Below are 19,098 nucleotides of genomic sequence, written 5' to 3' on the forward strand. Positions count from 1 at the left end.
GTTTTCTGATATTTTTCTCTTGTTGCATTTGTCCATTATCGTTTTCTGGTTCTTCGGCTATCACATCAGTTACAAAATCACTGCTGTCTTCAAATTGTATTCTTCAAGTTCTCGGAAATAAGAGGAAATATTCTGTAGGCAACTGGTGGATGGCGAGGCATAATTTACTGTTCGTTGTACCTGTAAAAATGTTGAGTACGAATTCTTCTGTAATGTGTTCTGGTTCAGAATCAGTACTTTCCCCGTGTGGCGTATCAGTGTCAGATGGAAAATCCTCCAGGAGAAACTCCAATATTTCTTCATCTTTCAACTTTCTTGCTATAGCCTTTCATGAAAAAGTATACAGCTATAGATCTGATGGGACTTGCAAGTACAGAAACTTCTATACGAAAATGTTCTAAGAATCTAAATTACTTTCTGCTTTTATTGGCATAAATAGACTTACCATGAAACAGGAAAAAGTATGAAGACTGGATTATCAAAGGAAACGTACGGAAACAAGAACATAATCACCACCTTGCACGTGCACGCAATCAAATAGCGCGAGGACGGCGCGCGCTTAAATTAAAATTACTTTGCCGCCACAGAAAATTCTGTGGTGTGTTAATAATGTACCAAAGTAAGCGGTAATGGGGCGCTGTATTCCCATCAGGTCTCAAATAACAATGAATATTACATACTCCGAAGACCCGTCAGATCATAAAGGGTTTAGTGGGATGACCACATAAAACAGTGTAGGAATAACATGTGCCAGATTGAGATTCGTAAGGAGAATATTACGAATATATAATTCATCCACCAAAAAAAGTAGCTTATAAAGCATTTGTTTGAATAGTGAATGAGTATTGTTCACAATAGTTCCGACCTTTACCACGTAGGATTAGTAGAAAAGAGAGAGAAGATCCAAAGCAGAGCAGAGCGTTTCGCGACGGGATCGTTTATTCGGTTACGGAGACGCTCAAAAAGCTCCAGTGGCAGCCGCTACAATGAGACATTTTACCTCACGGAGAGGTTTGCTTGTGAAATTTCGAGAACTTACATTCCAAGAAGAGTCGATCAGTACATTATTTCCTCCCACACACGTCTCGCGAAATGGTCACGACGAGAAAATTAGAGACATTTAATGTCTTACGGAGCTTTATCTAGTATCATTTTGCTCAACGTGTCGTTCGTAAATGTAACAGCAAACAGGAGAAAAGAATGTGGTATCAAAAGTACACCACGCCACACATTATAAGTTGATGTGCGGTGTATAGGTGGAGATATAGATGACCATGTTTCATTGTCACAGCTTGAATTTTTCGAGGTGATAAATGAAGGTTTATGACTACTCCGTTACATCAAATCAGTCTACCGACTGAAGACCACAACAGCAACAGCAACGTAACCCAGTTGTTGTAACAGGTTGGTATTTCCGAGACATCCTCAGTTCCGCATTGATACGGCCACGTCTCGTAGAGCTCCTTTCTGGGCACGCTATCCGCTACTTGCTACGCGTGATATAATTACGTCTTGCGGACGTTTCTCGCCGTATGTGTGTACACTGGAGTGGTGGAGAGTACCTAGCCACAGCTGAGGGCTGCACGCAAGCCGTGGTATGTGGGGAAAAGAAAAGAAGCAAAACACAGCGGCCCGCTGGGGGCGATCCACGGTGCGGCGCATCCAGCACGCTACATATAGGGGGGCGGCGGCGGCGCGGCGCGGCACTGAGTACCGGCTGCCATGTGGATGCTGCCTCTGGTGCTGCTGCTGCTAGTATCTCTGGCGCCTGTCGCCATGGCGGGCGCTCTCTGCCTGCTGTGGGCCCGCCGGCCGCGCACGGACGTCCCGGGTCCGCCCACGCTGCCACTCATCGGCAACGCTCACCTCTTCTGGCGGCTGCCCGTGCTCATGGAAACCTTCTCTCAGCTGCGCGCTCGCTACGGTAACACTTTCAGGTCCGTTTCAGCTTTTATCCCCTAAATTGTGACGAGCGCTATGAATACCCTACATCAAAGCCGGGTTCACACACACATCTGGCATCACAGCTTGTGGCTCGCTGTTGTGGCTTCGTTGAGTTACCGTTCACACAGGACGCCACAAATTCTACGTAGTTGCACAGTTTTCAATATGGCGTCAACTGAAATCGTATGGGCGGGGTATGAATGTTATAGTGCAGGTTATGACCTTAGAACTGTGACAAGAGTTCAATACAAGCAAGACGAAACCCAAATGTTGGATCCGAAAATAGATTTCGCATAGGGATAAATCAGGAGAAACAGACACATTTATAAAAGAAATAGCATTCAGAGACAAAAATGCTGCGTAGAGTGGCAAGGTAACAAAATGGTTCAAATGGCTCTGAGCACTATGGGACTTAACATCTGTGGTCATCAGTCCCCTAGAACTTAGAACTACTTAAACCTAACTAACCTAAGGACATCACACACATCCCTGCCCGAGGCAGGATTCGAACCTGCGACCGTAGCAGTCGCGCGGTTCCGGACTGAGCGCCTGAACCGCTAGACCACCGCGGCCGGCGGCAAGGTAGCAGCTGACCTGAAAATATCATTGGCAGACACGCCATCTTCCAAGATTTTAGATTCCTATTATACTCTTTTATACAGAGCATTTCGAATAGCTAATTTCTAGTTTAACAGCTGCCACATCACACTCTGGAACTATTTCCTACGTATAAGCCCCAATTTACACAGTACTTGGTCTCACAAATTATTAACTATATACGAGTCGCTTTTTTGGAGAAATATATTAAGTTCCTTTGCACATTCAAGAAATTTCGAAAACATTGGGATACGTCATTAATTTGCAAATATTGCACTTACACACACACTATTGCAGAAAATCAAACATGCGTTACTGTTTTTGTAGTTTCAGCAGCTGCGAAAGAGTACCTGCCGACCATTGTTTTCATTTTTTTCGCAAATATAATTTAAAAAAAAAAACCACTGAAATCGGATGGCGTACAGCAGCAACTACACAACGATAACTGCGACAGAATGGTCTTGTTCCGAAAGACTACGACCAGGGAGCAGTGGTGATGGGAAAGTGGCGCAACGAAGTACAACCAAGCTGAACTTTGTGTGGGGTGACAAAAGTTTTCTCTCTTCAATTGCGGCACTAAAAATTGGGAGTTCGCACATGCAACTACAATATGCTACTAGATCTGGCGCCACTTTTGTTGCGTGTGTGTACCTGTCTTAATGCACTTAGAGCCATAGGCCCAATTCATATGTAAGTGTTGTGACGAGGTCGCCTGGCGGCGGAGGGGCACGGACGGGGCGCGGACGAGACGTGAGGAATGCACACTATCGAAGAGACGGAAGACGGTCGTGCTTCTATTGTCGAACCACAAAATTCTCCCTCTTCCTTTCGGCCGCACTCTTAGCGTAGAATGAGTCATAGTATTACATTTTATGATAAATAATTCCAGATAAGCTGCTGGCTTTTCAATTGGTAATGTTTCTTCTTGCTTATTCGGCTATAGCTCCATTCTCATTTTAACCTGTGGATCTTACTTTTGGTGAGTATACTTACGTTTATACAAGCTGTACATAAAGAGCAGTTTATATAATATATACGTACATCTGCTGGGAACAGATGCCCATATTACCTCAATGAGTAACCTGACGACTGGCTATTTGTTTATAGATTGTTATATTTGTGTACAACATTTTAGCGAAATATTTTTGACGGCTCGTTTGACAATTAATTCTCGTTATCGCTTTATGTTTACAGTGTAATCTTTGCTAGCCAGCGACGTTAGTTGTGTTTCATTGTTATTATGATTTTCTTCCATTTGCGTCTATAGTTCTCGTCTGTTTTTTCTTAAATTTGTTTTTTATATGTGCCGACTTCCCAAAGCGTCAATAAAATTTTCTAGATGATTTTATCTTTGAGGTTGATTTATTCATTAAGGATATCGTTCGGATGATTTTAATTAACAAATCTATCTCAAATATAAAAATTACCTAGAAAATTTTATTTTGGAAAACGAGAACGGATAAAAAAACAAAGTAAAAGAAAAACTAAATAAAACTATCGTTACAGATCACAAGAAAATTATAATAGTAATGAAACACAACTAACATCACTGACTAGCAAAGATTGCACTATAAACACAAAGAAATAACGAGAATAAACTGTCATACTGGCTGTCAAAAATATTTTACGAAAATATTTTATGCAAATAGATCATACATGACTATTATAATCTAGAATCAAATATCCAGGCGACAGTTTACTCATTGAGGCAATGTGGGCATCTATTCCTTGTAAGTCTATGTAAGGGTTGTCCAGAAAGTAAGTTACGATCAGTTGCGAAATGGACACCACCGGGAAAATCCGGTAAAGCTTCGCACAGGTATGTTGGGCAATGTCTCTAGTATGCGCGTCGATCGTGTCGGGTCGCTCTTTTCAAATGGTTCAAATGGCTCTGAGCACTATGGGACTTAACAGCTGTGGTCATCAGTCCCCTAGAACTTAGAACTACTTAAACCTTACTAACCTAAGGACATCACACACATCCATGCCCGAGGCAGGATTCGAACCTGCGACCGTAACAGTTGCACGGTTCCGGACTGCGCGCCTAGAACCGCTCTTTTCAGTTTTGAGTGAACAGTGAGCACCTAAAGATGCGTAGGGAATAGCGTCTCCCGCCAAGTATGAGGGCCTGGTTAGAGAATTCGCCTGTCATGCAGTCAACATAACAAAACTGTCGAGCAGTTCCTTCTTCATGCCAATTCTCGGCCGCACATTGCAGGGGGAATGAAGATGCTCCTGCAGCGTTTTCGATGAGAAGAGTTTGATCACCCGCAATACACTCCGTAATTGGCTCCCGCTGAGACTCATCTCTGCTGACGAGAACCGCTGGCTGTAAAGACAAAATTTTTTCACAGACAACGGGCTGCAGACCAGTACAGATAAGTGGCCGAAAGCACTGGCGGCTGCTTTCTATTACGAGGATATTGTAAAGTTGATACAACACTACGACAACGCTCGAAGTTGGAGTAGCGGTTATGTAGAGAAGTAGATGGAAGATGTACATAATTGTTGAAAATAAAACGTTTCTGGTTTTCACTGTGTAAACTGGTCTTTATGTACAACTTTTATAAACGTAAGCCGGCCGGAGTGGCTGAGCGGTTCTAGGCGCTACAGTCCGTAACCGCGCGGCCGCTACGGTCGCAGGTTCGAATCCCGTCACGGCCTTGGATGTGTGTGATGTCCTTAGGTTAGTTAGGTTTAACTAGTTCTAAGTTCTAGGGGACTGATGACCTCAGAAGCTAAGTCCCATAGTGCTCAGAGCCATTTGACCCATTTGTAAACATAAGTAGACTCACCAAAAGTAACATCTACAGGTTTACTTGAGAACGGCGCTATAGCCGAAATGGTTCAAATGGCTGTGAGCACTATGGTACTTAACTTCTGAGGTCATCAGTCACCTAGAACTTAGAACTACTTAAACCTAAATAACCTAAGGACATCACACACATCCATGCCCGAGGCAGGATTCGAACCTGCGACCGTAGCGGTCGCGCGGCTCCAAACTGTAGCGCCTAGAACCGCTCGGTCACTCCGGCCGGCAGCTATAGCCGAACCAAGGTTGTAATAAAGAATAAACATTACTGATAAAACTATTAGCAGCTTACCTGGAACTATTCAGTACAAAATCCTTTGTTGTGGTGAACAACAAGAGAACCGAAAAAGTTCGTAAGTTGACTAAAGAAATGTAAAGATCACATTTGAGCGTGGAAGGACAAAAAACGCAAGACACTGAGCGCCAGTCGATGCCGTTATACATGTCGAGAAGAAATGGTCTTCCTCCAGGAAAACTGCGACCTGACGGTGTGAGAACAGCCGTGCGCTACTTCATCGTTTCCGCCCCGCGTCACTTCGGTGCTGCGCTCGTAGCGACAAACGGAGTGGCGCGGACCACGAAACAACGCGTCACGACCGCGCCAGGCGTTCGCGCCAGCCACTTCCGTGTGAACTGCGCCTGACAGTGCTGTCCCATCCAGGGCTTTAAGGAGGGCTTTCTGGTCTAGAAGTTTAAAAAAATCGATTTTTTATTGCATATTTCGATACCTTACATTACGGAGAACATATAGTCGAAACAGCTTTGCCCGTAAACTATTTCATGTAGTCGAATACCTGATCATCGGACCGGCAGTCAGACATGTATACGAAGACCTATCGATTGACAATTTACTGGGAAGACGAGTTAGCGTCAAAACTCTTAAACTCTAAAGAGTCGATAAATTCGCTAATTTGTATGTTTTTTCCCCGAAACATATATATTCCGGTACAGAAGTTGTCGGAACTGCAGACAATTTGGCAAATCGGCTACAGTTATCTTCAACGACGGCTTCATGGCAATCGCACAGACGACTATCACGGGCATTCAACTTGGCAGCGTGGCGTTCGAATTTTGCAGAAGGCGCAAAACGCGGACCGCCTTGTACGTTCACAGCACCGCACATCTACAGCCAGTAAACAAGCCAGATCTGCGGCCCGGGAGGAAGCGGTGGAAGCAAACGAGATTTACAAGGTCGAGGAAAGCGCCTGTATGCTCCAGGCATCGCAGACTGATGGGGAAGATCCCCACACTCGACAATTCTGTGTGTTCACATCACTTGTCGGAGAAAAATGAACTTCGTCTGTCCATAGGATGGTCCAGGGCCAGCCCTTGTCAACTTCAATTCTTGCGATAAAGCGGAGACCGACGCCAATACGTTGTTGTGCGACCTGAGGTACAAGCTGCTGTACAATATGGATCTTGTATGGATACTATTTGAGAGTGGTTCGAAGCACCTTCCGTACAGTGGACCATGGGATGTTCAACTGTCGTGACACAGCACACGCACTACCTGACGATCGGGAATTGCGCCCAGCGTTGTTTGCCATAGCAACAGCGATTTCATCAACCACCTGTGGTGCAACCGGTCGTTGGCCTCTTTCCGCACCGACGCCCAGTTTTCCAGTTGATTAGAACTTCTTCAACATGCTCTGCACAGCGGGTGGGGAAAGAGGACACTTCCGGAAGCTTTTCAGCCGGCGATATTGTCGAAGTGCAGCTGCAGCATTACTGTTGTTTTGATAGAAGAGCTTCACCAATAATGCTCTGCTACTTTTGTCCAAACTAGCGTCAACAAATGCACTGCGACTGGTCAGGTGTGTGAGACTATGAATAACGATGACTGACCACGGCGCCTGGTGGCCATAGTTGGAATTGGACTGTGGCGCTGCGACGCATGAAAAGCATGTACCCCATACTCTGATCGTTAACGTTACCAAGTCTGCTACCCGCATGGTAATTAGTTTCCGTCTTATAGCGTATTAAATAGGGAAAGTTTGAAACTTCCTGGCTGACTAAAACTGTTTGCTGGACCGAGAGTCAAACACGGGACCTTCGCCTATCGCGGGCAAATGCTCCACCAGCTGAGTCACCCAAGCATGACTCACGACCCGTCCTCACAGTTTTCAGTTCTGCCAGTACCTCGTGTCTTACCCTCCAGACTTCACAGAAGCTCTTCTGCGAACCTTACAGAACCAGCACTCCTGGAAGAAAGGATATTGCGGAGACAGGGGTTAGCCACTGCCTGGGGGTTGTTCCAGAATGAAATTTTCGCTCTGCGGTGGAGTATGAGTTGATATTAAACTTCTTAGGAGATTAAAACTGTGTGCCGGAAGGAGACTCGAATTCGAGACCTTTGCCTTTCGCGGGCAAGTGCTCTACCAACTGAACTATCCAAACACGACTCGCAGCCCGTCCCCACAGCTTCAATTCTGCCAGTACCTCGTCTCCTACGGTCCAAATTTGTCTCCGCAATATCTTTACTTACAGGAGTGCTAGATCTGCAATGTCCGCAGAAGAGCTTCTGTGAAGTTTGAAAAGCAGAAGACGAGGTACTGGTAGAATTGAAGCTATGAAGAAGGGTCGTGAGTCGTGCTTGGATAGCTTAGCTGGTCGGCGCCACGGTAGCTCAGTGTGTTCGGTCAGAGGGTTAGCAGCACTCTGTAAAAAAAAAAAAAAAAAAAAAAAAAAAAAAAAAAAAAAACTGAGTGAACGGATCAACGAAGAACCTGAACGGGTGTCATGGGACGTCCGCCTTGAACAAATACAACGAACACTGTAGAACAAAATTAGATTAAAGAAAAAAGGTTTTAGAGTGCTTGTCCGCGAAAGGCAAAGGTCCCACTTTCGAGTCTCGGTCCGGCACACACATTTAACTGTCAGGAAGTTTCAAATCAGCGCACACTCCGCTGCAGAGTGGAAATTTCATTCTGGAACGTTCCCCAGGCTGTGGCTAAGTCATGTCTCCGCAATATCCTTTCTTCCAGGAGTGCTAGTTCTGCAAGGTTCGCAGGAGAGCTTCTGTGAAGTTTGGAAGGTAGGAGACGAGGTACTGGCAGAATTGAAGCTGTGGGGACGGGCTGCGAGTCGTGTTTGGGTAGTTCAGTTGGTAGAGCACTTGCCTGCGAAAGCAAATATACCGAGTTCGAGTCGCGGTCCGGAACACAGTTTTAATCTGCCAGGAAGTTTCATATCATCGCACACTCCTTTGCAGAGAGTAAATTTCATTCAGGGAAAGTTTAATTCACATTTTATTTCCGAGAATCCCTACTACAGAGGCAAGACTTCAGTGATGGTCTGAACGACAGTCGCCGGCCTTGGTGGCCGAGCGGTTCTAGGCGCTTGAGTCCGGAACAGCCCGACAGCTACGGTCGCAGGTTCGAATCCTGCCTCGGGCATGGATGTGGGTGATGTCCTTAGGTTAGTTAGGTTTAAGTAGTTCTAAGTTCTAGGGGACTGATGACCTCAGATGTTAAGTCCCATAGTGCTCAGAGCCATTTGAACCATTTCTGAATGACAGTCAGTACTTGATAAAACCTGCAATTAAGCGACTGTGTGTATGTGCGTGTGTGTGTGTGGGTGTGTGTACATTTGTAGCTTTGATTGTGTGAGACCACAGCTGACAGATAGGATAGGATCGTGAAGTGAAATGGGTATGAGGGACACAGCACCGATGTAGAGGGAGAGGGAAAGACAGCGGGTGAGCAAGCCACAGCCAAATCGAACGAGTTGGAAATCTAAAGAAATGTGAGAATGGTGAAATGCTTTTACTACCAGTTCGTTGAAATTAAGTGGTTGGTTCACACTTTACAGGAATGAAGGGCTAATTTGGAACGCCTCATTCACAGCTGACCATTCTTCCAAGCAAAAACGATAAATGTGGTGTCTGCTGCGATTTCCCCTCCAGCCAGTACTTTTGCTGCTCCCATGTTTCTGTTGGTACTATCTGCTGTGTAAACAAAAAAAAATTCAAGAATAAGCACCAGAATTTCACTGGAAATTCAGTCTGTTTGTTCCTGTCGGTCGTGACCATATGGACGTGTCGCTCGTGTGCACGTGTATGGACAAACCGTGACGAACAGGCCAGCACTGTTGCGATTGAGATGCGTCGGTAATTAGTAGAATTGCTTCGTCATCGCCGAGCTTTGCCGATGGTCTGCCAGAAACGAGACTGCAGCATAAATCAACGAAATCATACACTAAAAAGAGAATCCAGTGTTGCAACAGTATAAATATAAAATCTGTTCTAAAACCAGTATACGGTATCTGCCATGAACAATAAGATGTAGATTTTGTTGTACTTTTTATTTTAGAAAAGTTGAAATTTATTTACTATAATGATTGTATTGTTAAGAACTGGGGACCTAGAAACGACGGAGAGGCTTGGTCCCCGCCGTAGCCCTCAGTGGTTCACAACCCCACAACAGACTACAGCAGTCCACCACTCACCCCACCGCCGCCCCACACCGAACCCAGGGTTGCTGTGCAATTTGGCCCCCAGTGAACCCTCCGGGAACGTCTCACACCATACGAGTGTAGCCCCAATATTTTAATGATAGAATAGTGATAGTGTACGCGTACGTGGAGAAAGTGTTCTCTCAGCAATCGCCGACATAGTGTAACTGAGGCGGAATAAGGGGAACCAGCCTGCATTCGCCGAGACAGATGGAAAGCCGCCTTAAAAACCATCCACAGACTGGCCGGCACACTGGACCTCGACACTAAACCGCTGGGTGGATTCGTGCCGGGAAGCAGCACGCCTTCCCGTCCGGAAAGCAGCGCGTTAGACTGCACGGCTAACCGGGTGGGCTTCCTACAATGATACATCTAATTCATTGTGTGGAATATTTTTCATTTATATAGGGTGAACATTAATAAATCCGACAAATTGTAGGGACAGGTTCCTTACTAGAAATGGACGAAGAAAAGGTCCTATGAACATGTGTCCGAAATTCATCGTAGATGACGCTGGCGAATGTAAGTTCCCCTGTCCATGTGCCGTGTGTTCCTTGGATGTTGCAGGCTTTGTAATTGACGCAACTTAATGTAAGCAGCGGGATGGTCTGGTATTCATGTCGAAAGCAAGCCGAAATAGTGTTTGTGTGTGGCCAAGCAGATGGAAATGGTCGAGAGGCAGCACGAAACGAGCACCCTCACAGACAGCAACAACAACACTCAACATTTTAGGGCATTTGTGTGATTTTGGATCCTTTCAGATAGACTAACGTGCAGGGAGGTGGCGGACTGTGCATACACCAGATTTTGATGATCAGGTTTTACGGGATATCGAGACGAACCCTAGTACAACCTTTAGACAAGTGGCCCGCCAACATGGTGTAAGCCAAAGCACGATTATGTGTATCCTGCATGACAACTGGTACCATCCGTATCACCTGCAACGAGAGTAAGGATTATCAGCAGTAGATTTCCCTCTACGGGAAGGATTTTATCGATGGTTTTTGCAACAGGCCATCACAGTTATGGGGTTTCTGGCATCAGTTCTTTTTAGCAAGAAAGTAACCTTTACTAGACCTGGCATCATCCATCAGAATAATCGTCATCTGTGGGCTACAGACAATCTTCGGGGAATGGTTGAGGCGTATCATAAGCATTGGTTCAGCATTAATGTGTGGGCAGGGATTCTCGGCGACCGCATTCTTGGATTGGTTATTATTCCACAACGCCTCGGCGGAGGAACGTTCCGGGACTTCCTGCGGAATACTCTCCGTGGGCTGCTTACGAATGTGCCTTTGACAATACGACAGGTTATGTGGTTTCTGCATGACGGAGCATCATCCCACTTCCGTATTACAGTCCGCTGAAGCTCAACAGCATTTTCCCTGGACGTTGGGTAGGACACGATGGCCCTATAGCATGGCGTGCTAGATCAGCGGACTTAAACCCCCTGAATTTTTACCTCTGGGGACATTTGAAATGCGTTGTGTATGCTGAACCAGTTATTGATATGCAGGGCCTTCAGCAGCGTGATCACCACGCCTCTGACGCTATTCGGAAAGTGCGAAAGAACGGGGCAGTCCGTGATGCGACGTGTGAATGCGTGCGTTGCATCCCATGGTGGCCACTTTGAACATCTGTTGTGACGTGGATGCGATGCCGCACTGTGCTGTGTTCCGGGACGATTTGTTGTCAATGCACGCGCACCGTCCTTTCTCAGACACATGTTCGTAGGACCTTTTTTCCTCCATTTTCAATCAGGAATCCGTCCCTGCAATTTGTCGGTTTTATTAATGTTCACCCTGTATAGTTCATTTAGATAATATTTTTCAATGATGCTTCATTTTTATTGAACCTACTTCAGAATTATGAAATTTGACAAACTGCGTAGGAAAAATTACAGGAAGGTAGTGTTATATTACAGACATGGAGAAGTCAATGTAGCTGGATAGGAACGTCAGTGAGATATGATAACCTATACTCTCTCTCCTATTCAGTGATGACCAGGTGATGATTGCCGAATATAATGATGACTGATGGCTCTAGCTGAATGTTGAGGAAGCTGTCTGAAGAATATGACATGCGGGATTTAAGAATTAATTTGTGTAGTTGATGTCCCACAATTCTCAACTCATATTTCAAGGAGCATCACATTTCAGCAACTACGAGCTGCTTTTAAACTGTTTATGCGCAACCGGTTTTCAGCTTAAAATAATATTCGAGCATCTTAATGTTCTTTACAACAACTTAACTCAAAAAAAGAGAGTATATGATAGAGGATGCTGACGAACGGCATGATTTATAATCCGTTCATCATAAGAATAAACCTGATGTAAACATTGCACTGTGTATACTTCCAGGTTTATTGGAACCTCACTGGATTTCCGTTTCACGTGGGACTGTAGCCAAGCTGTCTCAAGTACTGTCAAGTACGATAATAAGGGTTCGTTTCGTACTGTGCATTACGCACACAACGACTTCGCGATAATACGGGACAATAGTCTTACCGGCGCATGTAACTTGGACAGCACTGGCCAGTCAGCTGATACAGCTAGCCTGCAGTGACGTGGCCAGCTGCAGTTCACACGTAAAAAGAGACGAGGAGAGGAGCAATACAGCTTCAAATGTCATTTAATTTTTAAGCAGAATGAAATAATGTACTGAAAATCTCCTACAATACGCTCCTTAGACGACTAGACGAAAACTGCAACACGTTATGGTTTTTAGCTAACGTATTATTGTAATTAAAAACAAGAATGATGAAAATTCCTCACTTAACCACACGGTAATTTTCTGCATAAACTGTGTGTAACATAAGAGAGTATTGAAGGATTTCACCATAAGCTGGGGGACTAGGGAGGCGCCAATGCATTTTGTTAGTGCGGGTTGCCTATATCAGGGGCAGGTATGCACTCAGGTGCAAACCTATTGTCTTCCTCTGATTGACAGGTACTTAACCTATTGTTCTGTTAAGTGGTTTTCCATGTCACCCCCATTTCCTTATGACTGACTGGCACTTATCCTATTGCCCCCAGTCCCCTCCTCCTCCCCCAATCCTCCTCCCCCCCCCCCCCCCCGACCTATAGATGTACGAATTGAATTTGAATCTTCGGCAGATTTCCCAGAACACACTGCCACGTATGCGCTAGTTATACATGTCTGTGTGATCAACTACTGCCCGCTCACTGGTGTTGTGCAACGAGCTGTATAAATGAATAGGTGCTGCACCTTACCTAGAGCATTTCGCAATGGGGCCTCAAGGTGCGAACATGATTGCAGGCGCTCAGTGTTTCTATGATGGTGAGTGTAGACAGTTCATATTTAAAGATGTTGTGTCTGTAGCATACACACAAGATGGTGGAATAATAGACACATTATCAGCAAACATTGCATCACCGAGGTATTTCAAGTACGTGAAGTGTGCTAAGATACAGAAGAGTGCAAAGTGGTTAACACATTTCTATCATGGAATTCACTGGGATGAACCTAGCATACTTTATAAAGATATGGTGATGGCACTTAAATTATTCAATCACACGGTTAACGTCGTCTACATGAAGGGGAAGGAGAACATTTCATGGATGTGTCGAATTTTTAAGTTTCCTGCTATTCAAGACCTGGAAATCTAAGGGAGGCCTCCTCTCCTTCGACTTAAGAACATGTACGAAAAAAGTGTTGGTGTGTTTGCATATGAAAATGTAAAATTACTTTTAAGTTGGATCAGAAATAAATGAATTTTTACCTCAGAATCTCTGTATTCTTTTTTCTCAACCCTGCTCCCACTGTGCCAGTGTACAGTTTTTTAACCACATGCTATGTCTGTGGTCTTCATCAAGTACAGGAGATATAATTTTAGACATGTCTGCTGTATATCTTTGGAAGTAGACACGGTCACATGCCTCCTGCTCCCATAACCCAATTCATGCTGCATGATAGGCGTAATTCCATGAAACCATTATATATATTTTGTTATCTTCCATCTTAAACTTCACCTCTGTAATAGCACTCATCTTCAGCAAAAACTAATGTCATTTGAGACGGTGCTCCCACACCGGCAGCAGCAACAGCAGTTTGACGGGTAAATTTAGTGACGATCACTAGGAAGAATTCACCCTGTGCTATTCTGGGAAGCATTGGGGCATCTATCTCGGCGCTATACCCGCACAGCAGCTATGCGTCATCGCTCCAGCAACGGTATCTAGGTGAACACGTGTTTCGACATGAATTTCCTGGGTGTCATGTATGAAAGAGATGTCACTGCCTAATCCTTTTCGGACCCAAACTGACACCTACGTGTCGCTTGGCAGCTGATGGCGGCGGCGGTGGCGGCGACGTCAGGCGTCGAGTGGGGGGAGGAGGTGTTTTTATTAGCATACTTTTGTTTAAACTGTGTTACGTCGATTTCACCAACCAATAGGACGCTGCGAATTAAAAAAAAAAACTACCCCATACAAGTGAAAAATATCGATTTAATTAATTTACATAAATTTTTTATATTAACAAGGTTGCGTGAGTGGGTGACATGGAGCAGAACAGCAGGTTTAGTGCATAACACTAGGTTAATTTGCATAATTTTTATGTAAAATGCAGTACAATAGTTAAAGGGGATGGGTGGCGAAGAAGAATGCGCCAGAAATGGCGTTCAAAAGCATGTGAAATTCGAAAAGTGTACCAGTAAATGGTGGGAGGACATAACTAATTACTTAATTTGGCATCAAAGGCGGCCCAATAGTTTAAGGAAATGGGGATGACATGGAAAACCACTTAACAGAACAATAGGTTAAGTGAGACTTACATCTGTTCTGTCCAGCACAGGCTGAGTCCTTTTCCAGCCAATTCCTAGGAAGAAATCGCGGTCAGATGACTTAGGTTAGTGAAGGTAGCCCAAGTGCCCTTTATTCCCTCCATATTCTTAGGTTAGTGGAGGTAGCCGCGATATGTTGCATTTTCCTGATGGAACTTCAACTTCCTGCCATTTTCTGGAGAAGTTGGCGGGGAGGGAAGGGGATTTACCAGTGGGTGAGAGGTTAATTAATTGATCAATTTAATTAAGTAGTCAGTCAAATTGATAAGAGTGAGAGGAGCTATTCCAATAACTCAGATCTGAAAGTGTACCTGTATCAGCGAGGGTGGGGGGCGGGGGGGGGGGGGAGGAAGATTGGGGGAATGGGGGTGACATGGGAAACCACTTAACAATAGGTTAAGTACCTGTCAATCAAAGGAGGACAAAAGGTTTGCCCCTGAGTGCATACCTGCCCCTGATGTAGCCAACCTGCACTATCAAAATACATTGGTACCGCCCTTGTCCCCCTACTACCGCATAGTTAAATATTGAAGTCAATGAAGGTATTACTTACAGTCAGTCATCTGGTACTCTCTTAGTTCCTTCCTTATCCGAATCCGAGAAATACAATTCAGTCCTGGATATGTCACCTGCTGCGTTGATAACGAGTCTATCAACAACAGAATCCACGAAGCCAACCAGACGCAGCATTTTCTCTTGTTCCTTTATGACGAGCCGTTCTATATCCCATCAGCATTAAGCGGTGACGTGTGAAAAAGCTGTGTGCTTAGTTTCAATACGTCTGTCAGCTTAACAGTCTTGTTACTTTGAGAGGCACCCACATGCCTTGCTCATACTGTGGCATCAAGCAGTCAGGCCTGCAAGATGAGTGGTCTGCCAAGTGAGTGGATTCATTCTCATTTATTGAGTAATATGAACTCTCGTACTCTCAATTAAGTTACATATTATCCTCCTGTATGAATAATACGCAACGGAAACGCACATCTGACTATCAGTAATTTACAGAACCCTGACTGTTCACTACGCACTGGCAATACCACATTTTCTTTTTGTCTTTTATTTAACGGCTTTTATCAACACGTGGCCACCGCACTGAATATGAATGACGCACGCGTTATAGATTCGGGACATCTTGATAACATACAATTCGAAGGAAAAGTCCACCAATCTTTTTCTTTTCACTATCTTATTTATTCCGATAAATTCTATAACCTAAACACACAAATTCTATAACCTACAACAATAATACATGAGAAATTCCGCCCAGTGGGCATGGCTTTACATTGGTGATTCTCTACCTTATGGTCTCGTAATTATTTAACGCTACAGTGCACTTTCTGGATAGGATGGTGGATCTTTTATTATACCTCACACTTCGACTCTCACAATCATCATCACTAAACTTTCCTCCAGACCGAGCGGTACCGAAGGAACAAGCATAACCCACTAATTTTTTGAAACTACCTTGCTACTCTCCCATGCAAACCACACATACTTAAATTACATGACATACACCGCACTACAACATGAAATACTACACAGGGCATAGTCACAACATTATCACTTCCAGCTTTCCCACTTCAATTAATATTTATCCCAGTTTCACACTACACTGCCCCACTTCGTAATTCTACTTTCCTACTATGAACTCAGGAGATATATGCACGTCTTCCTGTGCAATGCAAGCCAAGTGGCGTTGCTGGATAGACGGCCGACTCACCTTGCTTCTCTCTCAGAGTTTGAATCTAGCGTCACACGGAATCATATCACGCAAAGTAATATTAAGAACATATTCATCACACACGCGAGTCCTCAACTGATACCATGGACGAGTACTTCACTTTATCCTTTGTCTCATACACAGATTGAGACTCACACAGTACTCACCACGTGGGAGTACTCGTCTCTAATTTCAAGTCCTGCACACGCCATTTCTTAAATATTTCAACTTATGGTACACACGCTATTTCTTAAATATTTCAACTTATTGTACACACGCTAGTAATTCAGCTTAACTTAAGCACACGGAAGTATTTCAGCTTATTGCTACACGTGATTTCATTGTGACCGTTGGTCACTTCCGAAGATTACTACGATCCCATTAATATTACCTGCCTGACATTCAATTCTCCCCACAAAAGTTCCTGAAATAGAGAAATTGTTATTTCAAACTACTCTTAAATATTCCACATGCATACCATGTCTCCACTCTTTTGTCTTTACGGAGCACAACTAAGACAGGTCTTAACAGCACAAGATCAGCGGCAGAGTGCTGAAACATGGCCGTTCTTCAGGTCATCTCGCACCTCTGTCGAGGTGGGGGAAGACCATGCTACCATATTGGTCAGCCACATTTCAGGCGCTCAAAGCTCCAGTAAGTTTCATCTCTTTGGTTCCACCAAAGGTGGCCAAAGGATCGTCTCAAAGATGATCATATATTCACATTCGCTATCTGTGGTTAGCAGACGACCATACATTCATTCATTTCACAGATCTCACCAAACTGGATGTAGGGATTTATTTTGTGGGAGTGCACATGTGATCAATTAAATAAATAAATTGTCATTCTTTCCCACACTGGTATCCGGCTTCGCTGTATTAATTGAAATTGAGTTATTTAAAAAAAAAAATGTGTTGTTCTGACAAAAATAATGAAGTATGTTGTACCTATTTTCAATGTCGGGCGGCACTGTACCCTTTCAACTTCTCGGGCCAAATCCCGCAGCTTGGTTCCAAATCAGTTCTGTTCGTTTTATGTTGTAATGGTACAGTAGCAAATTTAAAATGTAGCATTTTTATGATGTGCTCGATGATGTGAAAATGATTGTTTTTCATGTTTCTACGATACTTATCTACCTTTGTGGTATAAAACGATGGATGTAGTCCAAATAAAGAGGATTTGGATTTTCATTCTTGCCTTAAAAATTAAATTATGTTTTCTTAATTTAAGCAACTTTGATGAGCAGTCTTCCGTAAAACATCGATAATTAAGAATTTGTATTTGAAATGGAAACTGGAATTTCATGTCCAATATGTAATTAGAAATAAGAAGACATGCCTTATTCACAAGAAATGATGAGTTTTATAATTACGAGATGTTGTTGTTGTTGTGGTCTTCAAGTCCTGAGACTGGTTTGATGCAGCTCTCCATGCTACTCTATCCTGTGCAAGCTTCTTCATCTCCCAGTACCTACTGCAACCTACATCCTTCTGAATCTGCTTAGTGTATTCATCTCTTGGTCTCCCTCTACAATTTTTACCCTCCACGCTGCCCTCCAATACTAAATTGATGATCCCTTGATGCCTCAGAACATTAGATTTACAATAAATTACGCTAGCGCCTGCGTTATGCGTCCAGCGATAGACTGTGTTATAACTGCAGTATATATAGAACGTGGGAAAACTTCAAAGCCGACTATCTCTGTAAATTTATGAAAAACGTTAAGAACAGCCTATTTCTCGGCATTTTTTAACCGTGTTCCACGCGCGTCTTTCACTCCGGAACAGAAAGCAGCCTCAGCCATTTTTATACTGTGCGTTAACAGCGCGACAATCAGAGCAGAACGCTGCAGAGGTTGTGACAGTCCACGATTTTTGAAATTAAAACTACGTAGCTAAAGTGTGATTAAGAAAAACATTGGTGGCTGTTAATACATTTGAATATCTTAAAGTTTCATTTAACGTAACTTAGTGATAAGGTATCTAATACATAAATAGGACCTACTTCCAAGAGCGTAACAACACCAGTGTACTTCTGCTACGGCTTCTGACCAATCGTCGCGTTTGTGTTTGTTTGAATCAGATTTATTCTTATGATGAACGGATTATAGGTACGGGAAATTTTAGTATTAAATTTTGTTCTTTCAGATATTTATACTTGAGAATGGATGGAGTCCAAAGGAAATTAAAGATAACATTGAGCAAGGGAAATATGTTACGACAAGCAAACCAGTCGATTGGAGTAAGAAGATTATACGGAAAGCAGTAGCAAAAAGCATTTGTGTACATCGGTCAGAAGTTCGGGAAATACAAGAACAAGAAAAGATCAATTTCTCTCCACAAAAATGGATTACTGGTGACGACGATCTGAAGTTTCAAGATAAAACTACACCAGAAATGAAGAACCAAAAAGAATGGCAGTTTGTGGGAACATATTGGAAGGTGTTGAGAGGGAGGTGTTACCATGTTATTGCCATTTAGAACGAATGGATGATAATGGTGGGCTAGCAGAGTATGGGGCGGATCCCGCGTGAAGAAGGAAACTAGATCGACTGCCTAGAAAATGGATGATAGAGGTCATGGAAATTACAGACCAAAAGAATCTCCCAGAGGGAGATTGGTAATAGGGTAAATTATGGATGATGAGAAGCGATAAACTATATTAGCTGCAAACAATTCACAAATATACAGGCTGTTTCAAGAGGGACAGTAAACATTTTAGAAGACTGCGGTACGATGTGAATCGAACAAAACATACAATAATAGGTAT

The 19,098-nt window shown here is 43.7% G+C and overlaps 1 protein-coding gene across 1 annotated transcript in view; it reads left to right on the plus strand.

The window, feature by feature from the left end:
• Positions 1-1,722: 1,722 nt before the first annotated feature.
• Positions 1,723-19,098, plus strand: part of LOC126418565 (cytochrome P450 4g15-like) — a 110,737-nt gene continuing 93,361 nt past the window's right edge. Inside the window, exon 1 of the mRNA XM_050085420.1 lies at positions 1,723-1,937. Coding sequence (XP_049941377.1) covers positions 1,723-1,937 — 215 coding nt within the window. The remainder of the gene's footprint in view (positions 1,938-19,098) is intronic.

This window comes from Schistocerca serialis, chromosome 1 (genome assembly GCF_023864345.2).
Source record: "Schistocerca serialis cubense isolate TAMUIC-IGC-003099 chromosome 1, iqSchSeri2.2, whole genome shotgun sequence".
Lineage (NCBI taxonomy): Eukaryota > Metazoa > Arthropoda > Insecta > Orthoptera > Acrididae > Schistocerca > Schistocerca serialis.